Source organism: Nothoprocta perdicaria, unplaced genomic scaffold (assembly GCF_003342845.1).
Source record: "Nothoprocta perdicaria isolate Ctin4 unplaced genomic scaffold, notPer1 scaffold_2, whole genome shotgun sequence".
Classification (NCBI taxonomy): Eukaryota; Metazoa; Chordata; class Aves; order Tinamiformes; family Tinamidae; genus Nothoprocta; species Nothoprocta perdicaria.
The window spans coordinates 6,421,934-6,448,113 of NW_020455204.1; the positions used below are offsets into that span (position 1 = coordinate 6,421,934).

The following is a 26,180-nucleotide window of genomic DNA, read 5'->3' on the forward strand; positions in this document are numbered from 1 at the left end:
TGGAGCGTAGGTGCTGTAGGTTTTGCTGAGGATTAAAATCATCTCCACTCTTTTCATAAAAATATCCCCCCAAAATGAGCAACTCAAACGCACCTTTTGTTGGAAACAATAGGCACTCGCCAGCCTTTTATTTGGCTCAATTCAGTGTCCGAAATGTCGATCTGAAGAGGCAGACGTGGAACCCAGACTGTGATTTGCAGAGGAGCACTCAGATACTGATACGTGAAGTTCACGAGCGCATTGACCTTGCCCTTCATTTCTTTGCCATTGACAAAAACATAGTCACACCTGTCAGAAACCTAGTGGAAGGGCAGGAAGGAGAGAAAGAGAAGGAAACTGCTGTGACAAACGAAGCTCCAAGTGGAACCCTCAGCACCAAAACCAGAAGAGGCTCCCTTCTCCTCATGCTTGTTCATGACGGCCTTTTACCAAAGAAGCAGCTGAGGTCCCTCACAAGCTCACRAGGTGAGACCACACTAGAGACGGCTGAAGACTGGATCCTACTTCTAAAAGTAACGGTTGATCTTGTGTTTGCTATGCAATGAACCACTTGCAGACCACAGCTCTCTGGAACTTAGAAAGAGCAAGGCTCCTTCCCAGCTTGCCCAAGAGGAGCCCAGCAACCCCAGACAGGTCTCACTGGAGGCACACAGCAAATCAAAGCTCTGATGAGTTCTGACCTCAACAGCGGGTAACAGTGTTTTTAGTCTAAAGACAGAGCTGGCTCTGGAGTGGATTTCATCCACTGAAGAATAACCTCAATAAATGTTATCTATTTATAAATGTTTACATTTTGATTAAAGCTATAAAGCATTTCTAAACACTGCAGTAGATTTATCATTAACATGTAAATACTGTCCTGAAATATAAGCAAGCATTAGCATAGTCTTGTAAGAGTTATATCAGTAATCACGGCTTTAATCAATGTTGTAATTTACAGACCATTGAGTTTTCTCATTTATTACCTTACTGAGTACTAGTGATAAAATCACTCCCGAATATATAAATCATYAAGAGGGATGCAGATAGTATGAAGTGACTCCATGTGATAAAGTCATTGTCATATCTATTCCTAAAGGTGTCATAAATGTCTGGGGAAATCTTGTGGCACATTAATCATACATTAAGTGGCTAGCAATGGGAGCTGTTACATTACTAAATGAGTTGGTATGTCTGCAGAAATTAACAGTGAACCCAGCAGATCTCTTCAATTTCTAGTCCTGCTCCCATCCCTTCAGAATCCTATTTCATCATCCATAATGAGTACCATTAGCACTGGTAATGTGTCTCCCACCTGAACATCTATTTATACTACCGCCCCGCTCCCTTCAATCTCCACCCGCCCTTTCCAATACCATTTTATTCAAATGAGGTTTATCAGCTGGAAATGCTCATTTCCCCAGGCTAATCAAACAGATGGGTGCCCTCTATGACCACAGATACGGGAGCTAAACTGTTCCCAGTTGGACATCCACATCCAATTTGTATCCTCTGTAAGGATTAGGCACTGCTTGAGTTCTGGTAGAATATTTGATGATGAGATTGCAAGAGAGAACTTCAGAGAACACAGCGCAAACATTTCTAGGACACATCCTGTAAAAAGGCTTATGCTCTAAGGGGGTTGTGGTCACTGAAAACAGAATTACATACTATACTAAGTATGTATAGTAATAATATAATAATAATTATTATTATATACTATAGTACTAATTATATACTAYACTAAGACCATATCCACTTGTTTGTTTAGGCTTCTGCCTTAGACTGTCTCAGTCAGGTTAAAAAATGGGAAGGGTGGTAGAAATTCCCTCATTTTACAAACAGGAATGGTATGCCCTTTTTTACATAGGTTACTTGAATGGTAATACCAAAAGGAGCTTAATTATTAGGCTGCTTCAGAATGCTCCTTGTCCCCTATGAAGGTCCTGTGCAGCAGAGCTGTGTCATGGAGCACAGTGACTGAGAAGCCTGTCTGAGATGGGCTGCAATTCCAATGCATCAGCTCCACCTCKGGAGGGGATGGCACCATGGAAGTGCTTCTCATGCAAACAACTCCAACCTCACATGCAAGCAAGAGCTGCACTCCAGGAGTTAGCGTTGACACCCTGACCTAGGGGCTATTTCTGTCTTCAGCTGTGTGCAGCCACCAGCTCAGACTGGCGGCACTCGGTCTCTTATTTYACTGCTAGTATCCAGTGTAAGCCCACTGCTTAGCTGCTGTTTGAGAGGAATGGGAAGATCCCGTGGGTGACTTCCCTCTAGACACTGATTTCATCCATGGATAAACTTTAAAGGAATCCAATCAATACACTACAATTAAAGGTTACTTGTTGCACATCACCCTCAGCTGAATTTGAAAAGCAGCTTCAGATATGGCTCTTCTTTTCAGAGCCTCTTTTCTTTCGCGCAGAAGCTCTTGGGTGGCTTGTCAGTACAATCTAATCTAATTCTGCTTGTAGCAGCAACCATTCTCATTCTGACTGTGGCTCCATCCTGCTCATTTCTACTGTGTTGCTCTCAAAGGCAAATTAATGAACCTTTTTGAGTCAGCTAATTGTCTGAGTTTCTTATTTATGAAGACAACAAACCACATATTGAYAAAGATTTCCAGTAACACATTCAGCTTCAGACTGACCAGGTGTGGCCTAGGTGTATGACTTACTATTATCTAAGGCCCAATACTGTCAGTAACAGAACAAATGCAACTCTCACAGAAAAAAACACAACAATAATAGCAGCAAACCTGCAATTCCTAAATGGTTCTGGGCTGAGATCCAATCTCCATCTTTATTTGTAAGGCTGCCGCACGCCTTCATGGATATGCGACAAACAAATGGCTAAACAAATACATCCAGCATCCTAAGGAAGTGGCTGCTGGAGCTATTAGGCAGCTCTTAAAATTGCCACAGGTTAATATTTATTACTGAATATGCATCAACCACAGTGGCAGGTCTTTATGACTTTCAACGAGAAAAACATTTCTCTTTTCACCAAGTACAAGCCTTGTTAATGTCCTTACATATGCTCTTTCTTTTGTTCCTTTATTTCTGATAAAGAGGCAGCCCAGGGAGAGCGCAGTAGGACCAAAGCTTATATTGGATTGCATTGCTGTACGCATTTTAACTGTTGTTCTTTCAGGTAGCCACTCTCCTAGAAGTAACATTGATTGCTTTTGACACAGAAAGGCCACAGGTAGAGCCACAGAGGGGCTGAAAGGGAGAAGGGAGCAATAATATCTCAACATCCAATTCACAATGCGAATGTGTTCTGCATATGCACAGGCTCAGAATATTCCTTCTCTAGAAATATTCAATTAAAGTTATTCCACACTTTGCAACTTCTGTAATCACTGCCTCTCTGCTAAGCATTGTTGTAGAAGACTAGGTGGAATAAGAGCAAGTGGAGTCACTTCTCTGTCCTTGTCTCGTGCAATACTGCTTAAAAACAAAAACTGAAAAAGATTCCTCAGACTGAGTGAACAAAATTGCCATGTACTGTTTCTGCTATAATTTAGAGCATCATCAGAAAGCATGTGTAAGGCCTCATTTGCTAAGCAGGCTCCTTACAAAAAAAAAAAAAAAAAAAAAAAAAAAGAGAGAGAGAATTACATGACTGGGACATAGCAAAGGACCCCCACAACTCAGATGAACTCAGATGGAAATCATATCACAGTCATCTTGTTTTTGGAGCTATTTTAAGCAGATCTTGTAACACTATTTAGTTCTGTTCTCATATATGATTAAAAAAAGTGGAAAGACAAGACTGGTGATGATGGTATCTCTCTTTTTCACCTGTATTTTAAAACATCTATGAGAAGGTCACTGAGAAATCCCATACCCACTTCTCACCTCAGAGTCTTGCCCAAAAGTTTTAAGGCACTTTCTGAGAGAGACCAGAAGGCCGGAGATTTTGAACGAACGGGGATCGCTCTCTCACCTCCCGGAATATTTATACTTTTGCCATGAAAACATTTTCTTTYAGAAACTGCTTTTTATCTTTGGCATCTGAAGAGGTGTGAGATGATGAAGGGAAACCTGCTCAGCCACCACTGTTACCGTATTGTTTTTTTTTTCCATTGTGCATTGCAGATCAGCATGAAGTTTTGCATTTTAAAGAGCTTTCTGATGCTATTTCAGCAGCTTCTTTCATTATTAAGCTGCATTCAGCTACTTTTCCTTCTTCTGTTTTTCCAACTTCTCTGAGATTAAAACTAAAATAAAGAAGCCAAGCAGCAAAAGACAGGGCTAAGCACAATTCCCAAGGGGTTTCTTCATTCCCTCTCCTTTTTCTGCCATTATATTTTGTGTCCCTTTGTACCAAAGGCCATTGCCTTTCCAAATGACTTAGATAGTTTCTCTCTGCCACAAATCACATTTTATTGAGCTGACAGAGCAAACTACTGTCTGGAAATCAAAAGAAGAGTCGCTCCTGAATCACAGCTTGCAGCACTAGGTGCCTTTGTGATCTGGGGAGCAAGTGCAGCCCCCCACCTGGTAACGAACAAATTAGTTGCAGTGAATATTAAGGAGATTCCTTGTGGGGTTCCTGAACAAATGCATGATCTCTGTGTCTTCCGTTACTTGCCACTTTGCAGATGMAGGTTCTGATCCTGCGGGGAGCTCTGAACTGCAGAACTATCACAGCACGAGCTGCCTGAAGCCACCATGAAGAATGGGACAACCTACTGAAACACAAAAGGGGGTGTTGACACATCTGTAAGAGGGAGGAAGAGGGTAACCCTGCTTTGTTGGGTTCAACTTCACTGCAGATYCCTGAGAAATGTTCATGCAATTACAGCTGGGTGGAGGAAGATGCTTTACAAGACAAATTCCACATCAAATATAAGTTAAGTCTGTGTTTCAAATGATGGTGAACTCGGAACACTGCCTGCTCTGCTCCATGTCTGTAGTAGCCAGCAGTGGAACGAATGACGACTACAAGTCCTAAAAATGAAGGAGTGTTATAGACCCTGGGMGCCTCTTCTAAGCTTGTTTAATCCTCTAGTGTTTTATTCACCTCTGGAGTCATCAGTTTTTACCAACAGGCCTCTGAAGGACAATTCTAAAGGACAAAAAAGAGATGCTCCTAGTAGAGCAATAACGTTCAGCTTATGAACACTGTGTATTTACCAGCTACCAGCCTATTTTCTAGGAACAAGTTTGTGTGCCTTGCCCTTAATTAAACACTGATGTTTAAAATGTCTCAAAATTTGAAAACAGAAATTAAGTGAGATGAAAGTGATAGAAAGAAGATCATTCATTGACTACTCCTAACATTGACTTTTCTCTTTTTTGCTAATACTTTCAATATGACAGAAACAAAGAAGCTTGCATTCCTGTAAAGATTTCCATACATCCTAGATTTTTTTTTTTTTCAGATTTTGTCTCTACTTCGATCTATTTTTGTTGGAAGACCTTATGTACATTTTGTGCAATGGCCTCATACAGGGAAGGGACCACTGCTGCAATTTAGAAGACGAGTGTCATWGCAAGATGCAGCACAAATGGAGTCCCTGTTTCTGAAAAGGGYCAAAGAGCTGCCCAGCTCTCTTCTCGAGCCTCAGGAAGGTCAGTTTTCTGATGTGTGACTATCAATCCTTCCTCTAAGACCTAGGGTCACATTATCAGCACASTGTGATTTTCACGGATTGTAGAGATTAATTAAACAATGAATCTTTTATTTCAGATAGCAGGTTTTGTAGTATTTGAGCAATGGACTTCCGATAAATTTTCCTATCTGGCTAGAAAGGTTTGGGGTCTTACATTTTGGTTTGCAAACCCATTTATCCATTTCTGTTATAGGAGTCTAAGAGTTGCTAAAATATTTAAATGTTACAGAAATGCTTACATATTTATGAAAGCACTTCTCTAAACAAAAAGCTTTTTCCAGTAGGTTTTGAAGGATTCCCAACGTTAAAGAAACGGGTACAGGGTAATAAGTCAGGAACAGTGATGTTCAGCACTTTTCAAGTACATGGTTCTCCTAGCATTTTAGCTCAGTATCATCACTCTTACATAACAGCAGGGCACTAAAGCACATGAAGGTTAAGCTTTGTGAACAACGTCACTTGTTCCATTAAGAAATACAGAGCACCAGAATGACTTAACTGTTGAACACACCATCACTTTACATAATATCATATAGACTRTCCTAGATGGTGATAATCTTTCCATAACATCGCTTGGACATTCCTATAGAAATTTGTAATCTTAATGTCCTTGCTATAGAATTGCATAATATTATTTTAAAAGTAATCTGTAGAAAGATATTACATGTTATAGGCAGGAATAAGACTGAGTATTGTGTTATACTTGGGACCCATGGAAAGGAACAGAAGGAACTTGTTCCTGGAGACAGTTGCCCAGAACATTTACACTCCTTCTGGAAACAGGGATGAGGGAGGAGGGTAGGTATTATACTTCAATAACTGATTTAAGCCTCTTACATTCTGCCATTCTTAGAATTAACTTTCTGCAGTTTTCTATGGATAAAAAGGCTTGTGCTTTACTGTTGCTTTGTGCTTGTAAGCAGCTGCCACGTTCCAAATATGGCTTCAATCCCTGCCATCATCCTCAGGCAAAATTCCCAGCAACCTGCACTACATAACACAGGGATCAAGCCCTGAGGGCTGGAGAAGAGAAGAGCTCCGTAAGATCAAGGCTGTAGGTTGGGAAGCAATTTGGAATCGCTCTGTTTAGAAAGGTCTGCATTTTTAGTATTAGCAGCCAGATTAGCAAAACTAACTAGAAAGCCCCCAAAGCGAGGGAGCTTTTCTTAGGGAAAAGGCTGCACATTATCTAATCTCATTACCAAGATTTTGCTGGCAGCCTTGCGGAGCAGAGGCAGTACATTTAACTAACTGACTATCATTCCCTGCGACAGAACTGAGAGAGTAAAAGGGGCACAAAATGCCAGCTGAGGCTGGAGGGCATCTATTTGCTCCCAAATGACCAGCTTTGGAAGCTGAGCCGCGGCTCCGCGGGGCCGCAGGAGCGCTCTGCAGCTCGCATTATCACGGAAAACCAAATCTGTCTTGTTCTGTGCACTCCCGCGTCAAGCAATTGCTGCAAACAGGGAAGAGCAGCGACTCTGGCTTCCACTCTCTAGGGGCCTGCCACACTATATATACAGCACGAGTCCAAAGAGCCCGCCTGGCAAAGCAGGATCACAGGATGAACGCAGTGACTTTTAATCTCTTCAAACTACACGCTTTGGACAGTAGTTGCTCATTTGTAAATATCATGTTTGCTCACTGCTTTCTAACGTAATACGTATTTACAACACAGAAATTCCTTAAGTGTGAATTTTAGCTATTAGGAGAAAAGTTAAAAAAAGAAAGGATACTGTTCTCAAAAAGTTTGGAGGAAACTGCTGCTAATCCTGCCACCAAGTCTTCAGCTGTCGTGAGACTGATGTTGTTTCTCCCATTTCCTTTGCTGGTCTTGATCTTGCAGCTTTGAAGTTGAATTTGAAGCTCTCTCTGTGGCACTTCAGGCATTGTTATTGCCACTCTGCTTTGATTTTTCATTTGTGATGTGCAGTTTCTCCATACTGACATTACTAACCCAGCTGGAGAGACGAATGAAGGCAGGAGATGACAGGGGAAGGAGGCTGCAAGGATATGGCTTAAAYGCGTCTTAAGCTGCCCTTGAAATTTGTGTGCATTATGTGATGGCAAGGTATTTACACCTTTCAGGGCTGAATTTCAGCATCTCAGCCCATGTCAATTTGGAGTTTTAATTTCCACAGAGGTTGATGGCTGGAGAGTGGTGTTATATATATGTTCATGATATAACTTACTCTATGAAAGCTCCACACAATTGCTTGCCATTTGCATCTGACAAAGGCATGCAGTAAAATCTCATTTTTCTAAAGCTTTCCTGAGGTTCCTCTGCTCTGCCGATGTGTATCAATCCTAGTAAACCACAAGGCTASGTAAAGCATGAGGGATGGACTTTCTATTTATAATTGCACTCAGAATACAACATATCATATTAGATTTACCAGAAGAAAGGCTAAAAATGCAACAGGACTTCAGAGCGGTGGAATTTCCGCGCTCCCACTGCTCTGCTGTGTCTTGAAGGTTTCTCATTTTGACACAGACCACAGGGATAGAAAGTATTAGAGAAGAAAGGCACTATCAGAAAAAAAGAAAGGTGCTGGGTTGCACTCAAGAAGAGATACGTTTTGTGGTTTGAGGGTTTTAGGAGGATGTGGGGAGTCGGGAGCGTATTTACAGTTCACGAGCTACTGCACTCCAACTGCAGGGAAGTCGACCCTCCGGGAGGTCTGTGCCGTGCAGCAGAACATGGGATGGGGATTCCCTGCTTGTCCTGAGCCTGCTCGTGGATCCCACAGCTCCCAGGGGATGCCAAGCTCTGGATCCCCAGGCAGCAGAGTGGTGTTGGCTCCCACTCAGCTCCAGCTCCTGCTCCTGCCCCTGCTCCTGAAGAGAGCACAGGGCTTGAGCTCTGGTGAAGAACACCCAGGTCCTTCACGAACAGCAGCCCAACTTTTCCACACTTCTGCCAGAAAGCCAGACRATTATTTTATTTTTAAAAATGAGAGCACTGGTGCAATTCAGACCGCTCTGGGAGGAAGTACTTGAGAGGGATCACCCTGTGGATGGAGGGAGACGACTGGCAGTAGCTGCTGTTGTTTTGTTTGACCCCTTCACGCTGTCACCAAGTCTTGTAGGACTCTTTCAAAGCCATAAAAGAGAGATTTGCAAGCATTACATTAAAATGACTGCACAGAATACAGCTGGTCTATTATTAGCCCATATTAGATTCCTGGAAACCCCATCCAGGGTAACCTGCCAGTTCTCCCTTGGCTTTACACAGGACTGAGTTAGGAATGAGACTTGTTTTAAGCAGAAGTTTATCCGCTTGTTACTCGGCAAGTTTCTCCCTGCAACAGCTGCACCTAGCTAACAAGCTCCAAATAGAGTTTTATTTGACCTAAGCAAGAAATGAGCCATAAGTCAATTGTATTATATTCACTCTACAAGCTTTTTATGGCAAGTTAGCATTCTTTCAGTATGGAAATTACCRGTAGGAACAACCAGTCCTTTCTGGTCACTCCTTTTCTTTTCTCCTATAACTTGCTCTAAAAACGTGACGTCCTAAATCCTCTGAGGCTTGAAGGCTTTGTACTTAAGCTCCATATAAAGAATATATGTGCATGCGAGGATGCAGAAATGCAGTACCTGCTTGGATGCTCACCCTGACAGATGAAACAGAAGTCAGAAGGTCAGAGGGAAAACCAAAATATGCCCATGATGTGCCCCAATTTCTAATGGGATGAGATCTTCCAAAACTCTGTTTTCCCTTGAAATCACCAACTGCATGTGCATCTCACCATTCTCTGGATCCTGGCTTCACTCTTGCCTGCAGGTTTGGGAAGTTCACAGGGACGTGGGAACAGCCAAGCCCTGCAGGAGACACAGGGACTGGSACAGGCTGGTGAGAGAAGTCTGAATCAGAAGGCCCTGGCATCCAGGCTCTGTATTTCAGACAGCAAGCGATCTTGCAGCCTCAGTGTACGGCCACTGATTCGAGTCAGAGTAAAGAGCTCTAGTTGTTGTCTTACCAGAAGGCCATCTGTAAATACATATGCTTATTTTTATAAGAATCTTTGCTTTGTAATAACCACTGTGCCGTGATGAGACCTTAGGGAGCCTCAGGGACTGTTCCCAAACCATTAAAATTTCAGGGGAGCTTTGCTGATGGCTTTAATGAATGCAGGACTTTAATGAGTGTCGGATTGAGGCTTAAGAGATCGATTCTTTATTAGCTGCCTGCAGCTCAGCCACTCAGCCTGGAATGGCATTCAACGTACTGGCAGAAAAACGTATAACTCGACTTTTATTAAAAATGCCTATGGATGCTGCTAACTAGACGTTCCTCTGCATATCAAAGGAAAAAGAGCATTTCTGGTTTTAAAATAGATACAAGTTTTGCAAACACTTGAAAGCAAGGAGGAGCAATGAAAGTTCTTTGTAGTTAAATAAACAACTCAAGAGCTTGAAGTAATAGCTACTTAATTAAGAGTGGGAATATTAAGACAATAGCTAGGTATCTTCTAAACAGAAGCTGACGGCTGTTTTTTCATTAGTAAAAAGGGCCTTGTGATATATCTCCAGCTATAAAATTTTGAAAATAAGCTAATAAATTAGTACAWAACTGCTTATTGATCTCTTAGGAAAATCTCCATCTGTCAGCTTCTTTATTGGTAAATTGAGACTTTCCTGCATCATGTGTTAYATAGCATCCAGACCAGCCTTTAATCTACACAGATTCACAAATGAACAGACGACTTTTCAACCTAAGTCTCTATTTCGAGAGAATGAACTTCATTTTACAAACTCTTTTCATCATAAATGGCAAAACTCTGAAACTTTTATGAATCCTAAACAATTATTTAACGGGAGTAGGTTCACTGAAGTCAGTAGTGCTCACAGGGAAGTTATTCACGTGGGTAAATAACTGCGGGATGGGGCCTTCAAACAAGGACGGTAACCTTGACAGGTACCTATAATTCCCATCACTACTGCTTTGAAAACATTGACACCAGCAGTGTTTCCAATACTTGTCACTATTAAGCTAGAGTTCAGCCATAAAAATCCCTAGCCAGATTTTCAGCCCCCAGCAGTTCAGYGTTGCTTTGATCTGGGATTTTATTTCAACTTTCGGTGATAAGAGAGGGACGGCCGTGACACGCTGCTCTGTTTGAGCTCAAATCACAAATTCCTGAAATTTTTTCAGTGCCCTCTACATGTGGCCATGGCGCTCTCTGCTTACTGCTCCCGATGGAAAGAAAAGCCTACTTTGATTAACAGCTACTAAGGGTCATCTTTAAGGTAACACCTTAAACATCTTAGGTAACACCTTCTTAGTAAGGACTGGAGTAGTTACWTGTATGGATCAGTATTACTTAAATGCATGTTTTGATCTGCAAACTTCTCCACTATTAATGCCATTTAAAGTGGAAAGAGACTAGTAAATAAAGTCTTCAAAATACGGTTCAGGATGACTGCATTGAGATTATTAACTTTTTAAATTTACCAATTTTAAATGAAATAAATAAATATGAGAATAAAATGGCATGTACACAGCATGCCTTCATATAGCAATGGCATAAAAGCTACTCCAAGAACGACCAAATGCAAACCCAAAATGCTTACAGTAGCTTCTGAAATACACATATGCATAAGGTTTTTAAACTCAGATTATTTCTGGAAATATTGCTAGGTGTTACCAGTCATCTTAAACTGTGTTCCTCTGCACAGCATCAAACTGCAGCTGTCTTAGCAGTCCTGTGACCTGGGAACCTGGATCTGCATTTGCTCTTGAGCAAACTGCACCAAAGCAGCTACTTGAATTTCCAGGAAGCAGGAAGGTGTCCAGGTAAGGAACTACAATTGCTATTAATGGATCCTGATATATGGATCCTATTGATAAATTCCAGCTTAGCATAGTCGAATTTGGCTGTTGCTTGATTTTTACTGACATAATAAATTTTTTGTCCACTTTTAAAAGGTTGAATCACTGTGTGAAGGTCTAGAGCATTCAAAGACTTTTAAAGTTCATTAAATTAACTGTAAATTTTGGAGTAGGAAGCTGTTAAGAGTCTGAAACAGAGTTATAAAATAGCATACAAGAAACGGTAGTCAGCAGATTAAGCCAAGACATAGACTCTGTGCTGAGCTGCCTAGAGACTGTGCTTCTTATCCCTAGGGAAGACTAGTACCTGCTACTTGTAGATATATCTATGTTTAGATGTCCACTGGGCTCTGCTAGCTTTGCAGTTGCAGCCAACTGAAGGTACTGCAAAAATCCAACCAGGCTTTCATCTGGTGGCCATTCAGTCAAACAGGAGCGCAGAAACATCTGGGCACTTTGCAGGAACCAAACAAATGGACACTTACTTGATGGCTAAATCTTACAGGCTGAATTCTAATAGACACCAAGCAGCTCCAGCTCCCAGCTTAATTCTATATATTCGCTTGAATCTAGTGTTATCAGAAATTCCACCTGAGATTGTTAGTATTTGGGTGAACCTCTAGGAGCTGAAATGCACAGCTAATGAAGAGTTTTCRTTAATATTTCCCTCTTTTTCTTAGCTGATGATTTTAATTCAGCTTTCATACCAATAAATGTCTTGCTGTGCTTGGGAGCATGAACACAAAAACACATTCCTTCCTGAACTTACCACATCTTTCACCAACAGCTAGTATTTGTAACTGGGCATTTTAAACACAAATGCTACTCCCAACAAAGCCTCTAAAACAACCTATTAGAGACAAAGATGATATATCCAGGGAATGTAACATAAATTTTGATGAGGACTTTCAAAACAAATTAAGAATGAAATGCTTGTGCTTAGCTTTGAAACTTTGAGAGCTTTTTAAAATCAGAATCAAACCGAACATTTCAATTTGACTTGAACCACTAACAATTTTCCTATGTTAAGAAATTTCTTGGGAACTGGAACATTCTAGGTGAAAAAAGCCTTTTCCTTTATGATGATATGATAAAAAAATTGTTCAAAGCATTTCATCTTTTTTTTTTTAATAGCATGATTTATAGCAGTTAGCACTCAGGTGTCACAGATGCATTCCTCTCGGGATTCTGCATATATTTCTAAATGTACAGAAGATAATCTCTCTTCTCATCTGAGTAATTTCAAAACATTTCTGAAGAGAAAGAAATTACACCTGAAAAAAAYTGCTCTATTTGATTCCAAAAAATACTGTTTGTTAGCCTGCAGTTATTTGCTTCACTTCAACTTCAGTGCGGCTACATAGGGAAGCTTCTCAAAGCCACTTAAAAATGTTCAGCTAGTGCAAAGAGACTCCATTTTAAGAAAACCCCTTTTAGTGGAGATAAATTATTTCTGTAGAAAATCAGAGGACAGTACAGCAGAGTCCCGAGCGCTAATCAAAGCATACAGTTCTTCAAGGAACCCTTCCTTCCAAACAAATAGCTGGAGCGCTGCAAGAGTGTGAGATGTACTGCAATTATTGCGAGAAGAGCACTCTTGTTCTGGTGAGATTTGGGAATTTCTTTTCTTCTTGATCAATAATGCTTCAGAACTATGAAACCCAGAAGACTTTTTTTTTGTGCAATAATTTTTATTTGGGAAATCACTGTCCTGTCATCTTCTAAGGATCACGTGGTAATGTAGAACAAACACTCATCAGATTTATTTTACAGGAGTCTTTCTCTTAAAGGAAGATTTTCTCCCTGTGGGACTGGAATTATTTGGTGAAATTCTGTAGGCTGCTTAAGGAAGAAGGCAGGTCTCGGTGATTACAGCAGTCCTTACAGAATTTAGGGTTTTTTTTTAATTTGTAAATGTCATCTTGTATGTTTTCTTCCCCAGGAACACTTCCAGTGTGATTTCCAACAAGGCTACCACCAGGATAAATTCCAAGACAAATTTCAGCTACTATGTTTTAGTTAAATGGGTGCCTTATAGGAAAAAAAGGTTAACAGGAATTCTTTGGAAAAAAAGATGCTGTGAAGCATCTGATAGATGGGATCTCCTCAAACTCCAGCWGACTGGATTTGTTTGGCTTTGGAGGATCCCCTAGAAGGAGGAAATCATCTCTACATCTCTGTAATGGCTTCATTAGTTCAAAGAATGACTATTTTTCCCACCTGCTTGGCTGCTCTTATAATAAACGCTTCTACATAAATTGTACAACAGTGCAGCGAGCTGCTGGATGCTGCAAGTTTACACAAATTGTATTGCTTTCCATGAACCTACAGAGTGAACTCACTGCAATACATAAAGTGCTGGTGGTGCTATTCGTACACTGTCCATCCAAGAGAGCTCATAGCCTATTAGGAACACCCAAAGGCTGCAATCACTGCGCCATGCAGTACAGTCAAGTAATATAATAAAAAYCTTGCTCCAATGAGCAAGGATAAAGTCACCCTTGCTCAAAGACCATGTAGTGTGAAAGCCATATCCAGAGAGCTGCAGTGGGCCTCACGTGGAGACTGTCTTTGCACTGACTCACTGCACAACTGGGAACTCCCTTCAGGCTGCGACTACTCAGTCACAGCACAAGCAGCTCCGTTGCCTTAGGACAGCAACACCCCACTGGTGTTTGTTGCTGCGTAACATCAAGCTGCTAGTGTTGAAGTGGTGGATCAGGTCATGGATGTGCTTTCCAGCCCCTTCTGTGCAGAATGAAATTGCTAATTCAAAACAGCCCTGAGCAGAATGTGAAGTCAAGCGAGGGGATTTTGCACTGCAGTTGCTGGGGAAGGACTGTACGGTCCAGCCCACTGATTCAGCTGGGGAGGTGATAATCACARCTGGAAAGGTGATGAGAAACATCTGGTGAGGCAGCACTAACTAGCTGCAGCAAGGCTGGTTTTGTAGTGAATAACTAACTGTGCACAGAGGGCTGGAGGTGACATTATCAAGGAAGCAAGGAAACAGATGAAAATTAAATAACAAACTTCTACTGAAACTCAGTGAAGTGACTGTACTCATGCACTTCATTCTCCATCTTTAAATACTTCCTCTTACACTACTGACATCCAATATACTGGTCAATTTTGTTGTGTACGGCAAGGCATTTCTAAAGCCTACCCATGGCCCGAACTTACCTTGATGACATCTTCATCAGAGGATTTACACTCAACCGATTCCGAGATGTCCGTCACAGCACTGTTCTCCTCAATGGAGACCACTTTGATGGGCACAGCAACRGTTTTTCCTGTGAGAATTGCTGTGTTCAGAATTTCTGTGTCCTGCAAACAGAACAAAGCACAATACTGTAAAGGGACTGCCAGAGAGATTTCTGAAACRCAAGATCCAGCTCTTCAACTGTGCTTATATTCAAGAGAAACATGTTATTTCTCAGCAGCTCATCATCTAACCTCACCCACAATGAGGGTCAACTTTCCAAAACGGGGTAAAATCCCATCTGTACATTGGCTAAATAACCACCATCAGCTGAATTATACGTTGTTAAAGAGAGAGGAAAACAAAAGCAGGTAGTTCAGTCTGGGCAGGAACACATTACAAGTCACCTCTATTTTTTTAAGTATGTGCTGGTTTTCCCAACATTTACCTTCCAAACCATGAGTTCAGATTTTTTACTAAACTGGCTCTGAATGATGGATRCAAAAGTCTGCAAGAAGAAATATTACTCTTTGAATCAAAGCCCACTGCAAAGATGGGGCCTCTCAGTGAACTTTGTATCTGGAACTGTTTCAATATGATTTAATTTCCTTTGATAGGACCAATGAAGAAATGTAAGGAATTCAGAAAGAGTTAGTGGTACTATTAACTGTAGAGAAATAACAAGGAAATCTGGAGTTTGAACCTGGGTCATGGCATATAAAAGCCTTTCAATGCACCATCAGCTAAGCCCACTCTTCTAACAACTGGAATTGTTTCATCATTGCTGTATTCCCAAGATTCCCATGCAGGAACAACTTCAAGGTTTTCTCCAACTTTTCAATTTCCGTGTCTATAAAGTGAATAAAATATTCAGCAAAATCCTCAGCACCAAAGTTGAGAGGGCTGCAGCAGTAGCAAAAGGGGGCACTGACATTGTTTTCAATTCAAGTTTAGTGAGTTTGATATCTGGGTCAGATTTTCTTTTCATCTTGCAACTTGTTATTTCTCAGGTTCTCCTACAGCTCTCATAAGAAACCTCAACAAATTTAAAAAAAGTTAAGAAAAGGGAGGTTGACTGTTCTGGGAAAGTAAGAACTTTATCTTATTCCTACAGAATTTATGTAAATCTTGCTATCCAAATCAGAGGCAAGTTTATACACAAGAGTTTTTAGGTATTTAAGTCCATCTCCAAAAACTCCTTACTGATCAATTTTGAACACATACAGATTCAAATATTCCCCAGCCTATAGGGGTTCTGCCAGGTGCTCGTATTTTGAGATTTTCAGAATTTTGATCCAAAGTATGTATGTATTTATTTATTTATTTATTCCAAAAGGCCAGAAACAGGCACAAAAGAGCATATCATGCTGTGTATGTCCTTGGAAATGAATCTCTTGCCTCAAGCCCTTCACGCCTTTGCTTATTTTTTGTGACTCGGAGTGTTAAACAGTGCAAACTCAGGACTCCAGGGTGAAGGAGTAGAAAGAGAGTTTGCAGAAATGACAGGGCATCTTTTCAGGCTATCTCAGCTCTGCTTTGAAATGATACCACCCTGATCCACTATGTCTTTAGCTACTGAAGTGAATTACTGATAGAGAAATGTAATTTAAAGGGACAGGTTCAGAGGAAGAGAAATCCCATAGACAGAGACATGTTTTAGATATAACATATACTGTGTAGACATTATCCATATATGCATTTAATGGTAATTTACAGACGCATAAGAAAATCATACACACAAACCAAACAAAAGCCATCCTATTTCCAAGAGAAGATGAAAATGAAGAGCAATCAACATAATCTAAAATATCGAAAATACGATCTGCGAGGAATGACTGAAAGAACTTGGATAGCTTTGCTTTAATTTAAAAAAGCTTTATTTTTATTTTTATTTTTATTTTTATTTTTATTTTTATTTTTATTTTTATTTTTATTTTTATTTTTATTTTTATTTTAGCTTTAATTAAGCGGAAAGATGCTCCCTGTCTCCAGAGGGAGAAAAAAATTGTTTTCCATATCCAGGAAAATATGGACAGGGCCTGGAGGAACAGGCTTAAACTGCAACAAGAAAGATACAAGTTTGACATTAAGACCATCTTTATTATAAAAATAATGACAGAGAAGTGCTGGAATAGGTTGTCTAGGATGGGATATAATGCACAGCTAATCATAAGAGAATCTGTAAGGACTTTATATACATCTTTCAGAAGAAACACAGGTTCTCTGAGTCAGGGAGCAAATGAAAGGGAGCAGAGGACCTCTTGTGGCTCCTTCTACCTCTGTAGTTTTGTAATTTTCCAAACAGGCAATAACGCTCTATATCTTGTATCCTAAACAATTCTATTTGCTTCACTCATCCCAAATAAAATGATCCTTCCTCGCTGGACAAAAGCAAATGATCTTCACAATGAAAAAGATGGACAAGAAACTGTGACTGATCATCCTGTACAGAACTGATCTACCAGTTGTTAAGTAACAGCCTCTCATTTCTGTTTCTCTCCTTCCAATAGATCATTATGGGGCAATCTGAATTCTAGGCGGCTTTGATATAATGCTACAATTACAAAGGTTAAAAAACCTATTGAAATCCCCTAAAACCTTTCTAGAAAGAAGACACAGCAAATTTGACTACTGGCACATTATCAGCAATTAGAAAGCTCAATCTTCTGCCCTCTGCTAATGGTTTCATTAACGAAGGACCGTGCTGCTCTGAATAGATTCATTTTGATTAATTATTTCAGGTCTCCATCTGCACAAAAAAAAATGTAAAAAGGACAGTTTGCCGTGATAAAGGCTAGTGAAGTTTTACAAACAGCTTTACAATATCAACTTCAGGAATTTCACATTCATGATGTGCACAGAGGAAATGGAAATATACTGGACACATTATCTAATGGGTCCATAGCTGGTACCACTCCAATCATTAGAGATCCTCAGCATCAGGAGGCAATTGGCAGCTGCCTGGCTACTGCTTTGAGCAGAGATGGAAACTTTCATATTTCACCTCCACAGTTACAACTCGGTAGTTCTAACACAGGTTAAGATATACTAAAATCCACAGATTAAGATTACACAGATTAAGAAACACTAAAATATATTAATTTATTACACATTATGGTAAAGGCAATTTTAAAATCTGCTGCTTCTCTTATTTGCTCTGTAAATGCCCTGTGCTAGTTAGCTGTAATATTTAAGAAGGTAAGACCAAGGAATTCAGTCTTCCTTCTTTTATCTCTTCTTAGGATTAACCAGAAAAAAGTGCCCCCTATATGCCTGTACCCTGAATAGCCTTATAGCCTTATTTCCTTCATAGAGCTGCCACAGAATGTGGCCTCAATGTGACAGAGAATCGTCCCACTGTCTGCCCTCATACACAAGCTGCTAAGCAGAAAACTGTAAATGATAAATGAAAGGATTCATGGTCCAAGACTCCTCCAAAGCTGAACTGGAACTTCATAAAAAGAAAAGCAGAACTCTTCTGTGTGCCTGCTCCGCAGTAGCGGGCACTCCATCGAGCACCATGACAAGAGGGCTCCCATTCACCACCCAGCACCGGCGCTTCCCTGACTTGTGGCCATTGCTTCCAGCACCCAGGGTTACCCGTTGAGAAATTGCAGCTGAATCTTTAAGAATAAATCAATCAATATAAAGAAAACAATTAYCTCTCATGAGGCAACTGCAGGAAATACAACTGCTGCTATAGGCAGTGATTTTCATACTCTTATTTTTTAAATGCAATATATGATCCTGTTTGCAAGCTAATTTGGGAGTATACAAACATTACTAAGAAATCTTTAGAGAAGCTAAGAACTCATTTAAAATGTAGGCACTTTTCAAAATCATAGTAACTTGGTGACTTCCACTTTCCTTAATTTTTAAAATCCCCCAAGAACTAATCTACTTTCTATGCAGGCAGCAACTAAAGTTTTAAAATCAAATTTATTTCRTGTGGCAAAGACTGAAAGTGCCTGACAGTAATGTTTGGACTTGTTCCCAATAAATTTAAAAATGGGGAAAGCAGTTTAAAGTAAATTGAGAGAACAGAAAGAGGATGAGATATAATAAGGCATCAATATCCAAACTGGAAAGAAGTTTCTCTTAGTGTATTACAAACTTTTAAAAAACAAGGGTTGTCATTTCCAAAGTCAAAATGGGGAGCTACTTATGCAATTCCCACTGATGTGGAAGAGAAATGTGAGGCATGAATTTCTGTGGGAGGCCCACGCTGTCTTTGCAAAATGATGACAGAGACACAAGGTCTGACTCTCACCCTGCAGAGACAAGGTTTGGAGAGACAAAGTCTCTGCAGAGCATTTTCTTTACTGTTCCTATGGGGGTTACAGGAAAGCTCTAATATCTAGACTTAAGTCTCTCATTGAAGGAGATAGTCAGATAAAAAATTTAGTTGTGTGCTTAAGAAATGACTATTAAAAGTGATTGCAAAGGTTTAACTTCAAGTTAGTTTTCCTAGACAGAAAACAGTAAACGTCTTCATCCAACATAACATTTTCACTATCCACTAACAAAACACCTATCCTTTCCCGGCTCAGATAATTTCTTGCACCCTTGCCCAGCCAAGTCAGCACTTCTTCTGCCTGATGGAATCCCACCCTTTTACGAAGGACCTGAACCATCAGATTTGTCAAGGGCACGGACTGCCCTTCCTCCTCTTCACCACCTTCAGCTTGATTCAGTGACCTCAGAAATTTAGAGGTCACAACAGCATCATACCTAATATAGATAAAGAAAACCTTCTGCACTGGCATCTTATGCTGCATGCATGGTGGGAAGCCTCTGCAGTGTGAGCAACTTCTGCTGCTTTTCTGTCTCCCTCGGATACCTAAAGGAAGCCAGAGGTCTCAGTGTCTTTCCTACCTCTTTACAGCTAAGCACTTGGTTAGCTGTGACTCAGGAGCAATCGGTCAGGACAAAGGGACTTCCTGCCTTCATTTATCTGCATTGGCAATTTGAAGAAACATTTGATCAAGARTCCTACAGGTGAGAACAAGTTAAATCTCATCATTTTGAATTCCTGTGTCCAATACCAAGTTAGGACAGTTACAGATCTTCACATTACATTTATATAAAATTAAAAAGAAAAACAACTGGCATTGCAAAGAAAACTCATGAGACCCGAGTCAGGCTCTGATGCCAACATTACATCACGCTGAGAGCTGAATTGAGCAGCAGCAGTTACAAGTACAACCACCACAAGCAACTACCACAAAGTCACAAGCTTTGCTGTTTAGGAGCAGGTGGGATTTGGACTGTAAACAAAGCCTAATGCAATGACTGAAAGCACTATAAACTTTTGGTCATAGTCTGGTCCTGATTACTTCAGAGTTAATTTGGATGAAGACCACTAATGTTGCTGGTATAAAGACCTTCTCCATACTTACCGTGCTACGTCATAAACAATTCAGCAGAGCTGGTATTCAAAAGAAATCAGTTACTTTTAGAGTGGAAAATAACATTCATAAAACTGATGTGTTCCAGCCAGAGTGAGAAGATGCATGGGCTCACATTTGGTCAGCTGCATATTCCGTGAAGTTAGGTAACTTCGTGGCTAACTCTGCAAGAACATCACAATTTATTCCGTCTCTGTTTCACCCAGGGAACTTCCACTGATGTCAGTGGGAGTTCTGTGCGAAGAACGTGGATACAGAATATGAGCCTTAGCTGCTAGAATTTAGCTGAAGAGCAAACCTTATGTTCATCCAACCTCTCAATTGTAAGAAGGCAAGCATTCAACCATGACTAATTTAGGAACTAATTCAACATTAAATTGCGGCAGAATGAGGAAGCAAAGTGACAGCTGTTTAATTAAACTCTAAATCCGATTAGATGGTGTTATCAAGAGAAATCCATGGGAGCCTGAGGTCATGAGAATGGTCCTGTTTACAAGCTGCAAATTCTGCAAGTGGAATCGCACCGAATGATGTTAATCATAGCTTAGCATTAAGATTTCTTCCTCACGCAAAGGCACTACCTCATGAGCCACAMACCTGTGCAGTAGATCTGAAGGAGGGACATAGAAAAGCCACTTGTGCTTCATTTTACACGGGAAACTTCTCGAAAAAGTTTGTAGCAAAGAGATGGTCAGACACTGTCTATGTTAAAACCAGAAATGTATTTGCCTTATGGAAAGAGGAGATGAGCAGTGAGTCCTTGCCTTGTGGTGACAACTGTTGGGGACAAGCGCGATGCAGGAGAGCTCCAGCTGGACTGTGCTTCCAACCATGGCTCAACCATCAACCCTGATGAACACTGACACTCTGGCTACACATTTTCCAGAGATGAAGATGGAGAGGTGGGAGGCAGAACATGAACTCCACGTAGGCCAGCTGTAAACGCCACGAACACGCTGCGCTGAGCACTGAGCTACGCAGCACGAGTGTCCAGGGCACCGAGTGTGGCGTCCTGCTGCGCGGCAGCCAACTGTTCTGCTGATCTGGGAGGCTGGCTGGCGCGGTGGCTGCAGAATCAGGTTATTAATACTAGTAAGATTACAGCTGATTAACAAACTGACATTGTTAGGCAGCTGATTCTGTCTATCCACATAATCCTGCGATTAAAAATAAATTATACATTGAGCTTCCAGCCAACTGGGTTTTCTGATGCTCCACATTCACGGATGTTCTGTATGAGAGGGGAACAGCGCCGATGTTCGGTTTTTATATTCGCAGCACATGTTTCAGAATAACAGGAAGGTTTCCAAAACCAAAGGGTTTGCACCACCACCAAACACCTCCCTGAGGCAAAGCCATCCCAGTGCCAAGACCCAAAGAGGGCAGCTTTTGTTGGTGGGATTTGGATTGCCTCTTTCCTTTCAATTGATCCCAGGGCTACATGCCCACCACCTGTAAATCCTCTTCTGCTTCATCTGTCAGTTGGTAAGAATGAGGGCTTTTACTTCATTACTGCCATCACATTGCAAAAGAAATGGAGTAATGCTGCTCTTCATTAAAACTCAAAAGGTAACCTGCTTACTTAACGTCATCCCTCAGCATTCAAACCCCATATCCAGATGGAACCCAGATTACTCCATGCTTCTTAAACACTACAGTGCCAAGGAAAACGGGAAGTAATGAGCAACTTAATACTGCTGCAAAAATCTGGCCATTCAAAATCCACATAAGAAACAGATTTAGTCAATAAGAGATGCCATTTCTGCAGTCTGTTTCTGATCAGGATAACAGAACAAAAGGTCTTGAAGTTTCTTCTGGATGCTAATTCTTTCCGACACGCGATAGCCCTGTAAGGTATCTTCTCTTTATTAAATCTTTGTTAAGTGGCCAGCATTGTACGTGGCACAAAAATTAAGGACAATACCTGCCCGGAGGAACAAAGAAACCAGAAGACAAGCACAGATAAAAACCCAGCCACAAGAAGACCTGAAGGAGGACGTTCACATCGCTCTGTCCTCTGCATATACACCACTTGTTTGACAAGATTGATGAACATGATGTGCAGGGACCTTAAAGAGAAGGTAAATGGAGGAAGAATAGAAATAGGTGTATAGGGAAGGGATTTGTGTTTCTCACCTCCCACCAGACAGGGGAAAGCCCATAGGTGATGCCCATAGGTGAAGCCTATCACTGCACAGTGAGATTGGGCACGTTGACCCCTTCCCCTCGATCCTGGACCACTACAGAGAAAATACTGGCAGATTCCTGTGGCCAAAAGGAAGGAAAGCAGAGAGGTGCAGCACTCAGATGGGATGGGGAAGACTGGCATTCMGCACAATCTTTCCTGTAGATTTTGTGAACCACATAATTTCTGACAGAGATCTGAGTGTCTTTTCAAGGCGGGAACTCGGTGTTCTGCASCTGCAAAGATTCCTTAATCAATGATCCGGTCTGTTTACTGTCTCCACATTGAGATAAATCTTAATTACTGGTCCCTCAACAACAGTAACAGACCATTTAATTTTCTTGCATGATAGTACAGTTTTCAAAAACCCTATCGGTAAAATTTTTGAGTCTTGATAAAATAGACTCTAAAGGCAGTAAAGGGGGATGCAAAGTATATCAAAAAGTATATGCTTTCTTTACAGTGAATCTACCCGGCTAGCATTTGAACTTGCAAAAGGGCACATAGCCTATGATTACTTTGATGTACCAGATGAAGATTGTATTGCTAAATGCAATTATATCATCACTCAAAAGTAAGCCTTTCCTTAAAAAAAGTAAGCAGAAATGGGAGCAATTGAACAAAATTACCCATGCATTTAATTGCTGTGTTCAATTTACAGTTAGTGACATAATTACACAGATGGGAAAAGGTTATAAAGTCGTTACTAAGACCTGTATATATGTGTGAAGGCCACATTGACTTAGGGTCGCATCAGAGCCCTGACTCTATCAAGCTTATTATGACAACAGGATCTTGCTTTTTTATTTCTTGTAATTTTGCATTAAAAAATTAYATCAACATAACTTGTTCCCAGCTGCAAAGTCTACAAATGATATTCTGGATAGCAGAGAAATGTGTATTAGAAACCGCTTGTTTCAGAAAAAGAACAAATTCTCTAATAAAGACAGAAAGAAACTTTCTGCTTCATGAGATAAGAAAACTTACTAGCCATTAGGTCAAGAAAGGTGTAAAGCTACTGAATAAGGCATATAATGCCTTCCACTTCTATTTTCACTTCTCCTGGTGGTCAGTTGAGGTTCAAATTATGATTTCTTTTGTTTTGGAATTAAATACTTTATTGCATTTATCATACTCCAGAATAATCATACACAGCTCAGAGTGTCAATTCAAAACTTGATTTTGGAGCCATAACACTTTACCATGAGCACTGAGATGAATCAAAGGATGTTTATGTCTCCCTTGTGGGACAAGGGTCCAAGGACTTCCATTAATATTTCTTCTAGTAAAACTCCACTGACACTACTAGTATTTATTATTTGTATTAGAGTAACCCTATTCAGGCTCCCCATGATAGCTGGGGCTCAAAATGTTGAGCATTATCTATAGAAAGAGACACTTTCTACACCAAGGAGCAAATTTCAGCACCCAGATCGACTGAYCGCCAGCTCTGCTTGGTGAATGAACTGATTTCTGTTTGTTGAACTAATCTAGCAACGAGAAAAAGCACTCCAGCAGAGTCTGACATAGTTCAGATTTCATTTTCTTGCTGAAAAAAATGCTCAGTAAATGTTTAGATGTTTTAGTTTTCTTTGCATTTTCTTTTCCAACAATGTTTTGGGAAATACGTGGTCCTGATCTTACATTAAAACAAAACATAAAAAAAAAAAAGATGAAATTGCTTTTGTTTATGAACCATGCACTCCTCAAAAACCACTTGGRTTTGATGGGTCTTGATTTGAGCTGTTATGGTCCTTTTGTTTTGAACTTTTGTTTTGCTTTATCTTAAAAATCTGTCTTAATCTACAATGAAGCAAGGTGCAACTGAAAAATGTACAACCTTTTCCCCATGGTAATTATGGATTCAATTAGATTACTCACCCCTTGGAGAACCTGCATCTSTGGAGGAATTTAGAGGCCCAAATTGAGGGGAAATTAATTAACTAATTATCAGATATTCTGCAGCGAGGTGTTCCCTCCACCAGGAACCTCCATCATCCCTTCCCCAAGGAAAGAGATGTCAGGCTCTCCCAGACTCACGACAAGTAATCACTGTCTCCAAAACCCCTTGCACCTCTGCCATAAAAGCAACTGCAGTCCCTGAATTAGGCAGACATGCTCAGCTCACATGACATTACACTGCACTTGCGTTAAATATTTTTTTTAATGAATGAGGTCCACAGGAAATAACTTCAGACCTTCCCTTCCACTCTAAATTAATCTGACAAGATGATCTCATTAGATAATCTAACCCCTTAGGTGACGGGAAATGCAAATTAATAGGGACATGAAATAGAATCCGCTGTACATTTGCATGCTTGATTGTGTCTTCCTTGACTATCTTAAAAGCTGTAAATGTGCATAGTTTGTCTTTTTTAAGTGTCTATCACGATCAATGTGTATCAACAGAGACTGAGCCTCTGGCTGGGGCCCGCTGCTTTGCAGAAGCTACGGCACTGAATTCAATTAGGTAGAGCTTCCTGAAAAGACAAGTATTATACTAAAACTGTCTCAATTTCCTGCTGAGTCGAATGGCCATGTCAGGATCCAACGACCACTGGATATTTACAAAGAAAGATGATATTTCCTGATGTGTGGAGGAAGAGTCTGCAACTGAAAACGACTTCAAACAAGAGAAACTCTGGAAACACTTAAAATTTAGAAAAAAAGGACATCAGACGACTGGAGAAGATGGAAAACAGAAGCCAATATTTTTGTTTTTTCTATACTTAGACAAGTATAGAAAGGACAAGGAATCAAAATTCCTAGTTTTAATCAAAATTCCTAGTTTTTAAAGATGCAAATGTGTAACACAGCCATCTACCTGCTCCTCTTCTTTATCAAATAAACCCCTCACTTGATATTTTGTTGAACGGGTTTACAAATTAGAGCACTTGCAAAGGAAATCACATTTTCTAGAGAGAAAAAATGTCTATTTTTGCACAGAAATGTGATGATCTGAGATATTCTGACTCCAGAATTACTGTTGGTTATTTTGAATATAAAAAAATGTAAACATATGAAAACCATAAATTAACAGGTTATAAGACTCCCCGTTTTGAGACCTACACATGTGAGAAATTCAGCTCTTGTTTCATAGCATAGTTACTTGCTGATATAAGAGTATTTAAGGATACTTATAAATACACCTAGATCTGATGTATCCTCTTAAGTTCTCTAGAAACTCAAATTTGCATTTACCCAGAGCATAAACTACMTGTGCATAATATACATAAAATACATACTCATTATATTTTTTTGATAGACCCTCTTAGAAAGGTCACCACATGCTAGAAAATGGAGCAGAAACAAAAATACCAAGAATATTAGTTTGGAAACTGTAGCTATTTACAACATTCTCAGGAAATGATAAATATTTGTTAGCGACCCCAAAAGCTTTGAAAAGGCCTCAGAGTCTGCAACATGTTCTGTCTTTTTTAACCACAAAAATAGCTTTTCATTTACTCAGACATCTAAGGAACAATTGCCTGGGAAAGCCTTCAGCTGTGATGAACACCTCTCGTGTTTTCCCGCATTGCTGAATAGCCCTATTAAGGGTATCACAGATGGAAACAGGAATAGTGGGACAGCCTCAATAGGAGAGAAAGGCAATAGCCACCTGATGATCTTATAATGGAATGCTTCATGGACGTTTAGGCAGCCAGGAATGGGGCTMTATAATGTCTTCTTGCTGAAATCGTTACATGACTTACAATTCTCTTCCTGTTGCAAGAAGGCTAATAAGTGAAATTTGTCAATTTAAGGGCATTTTCTAGGCTCAAGATGCGATTGCCCTTTGTTCTTCGTTTTTAGGAGTCAGAGCGGGTCATCTGGAAAAGGCCCTGCATTTCAAACCGAGTTTGCTCTGCCATGAACCAGAACCAACACAGCTCTGGTGATATTTCCATTCTCTATGACCACCATGGGAAAACAGCTCATAG

At 40.3% G+C, this 26,180-nt stretch overlaps 1 protein-coding gene across 2 annotated transcripts in view; it reads right to left on the minus strand.

Moving 5' to 3' along the window:
- The window catches only part of TMEM132C (transmembrane protein 132C), a 123,178-nt gene that overhangs the window by 9,803 nt on the left and 87,195 nt on the right, over positions 1 to 26,180 (minus strand). For both annotated transcript variants that reach the window (XM_026037718.1, XM_026037719.1), the window contains 2 exons: positions 14,628 to 14,771; positions 94 to 299 (listed from right to left, as the gene is read on the minus strand). In XM_026037718.1, the coding sequence (XP_025893503.1) occupies positions 94 to 299; positions 14,628 to 14,771 (350 nt within the window). The remainder of the gene's footprint in view (positions 1 to 93; positions 300 to 14,627; positions 14,772 to 26,180) is intronic.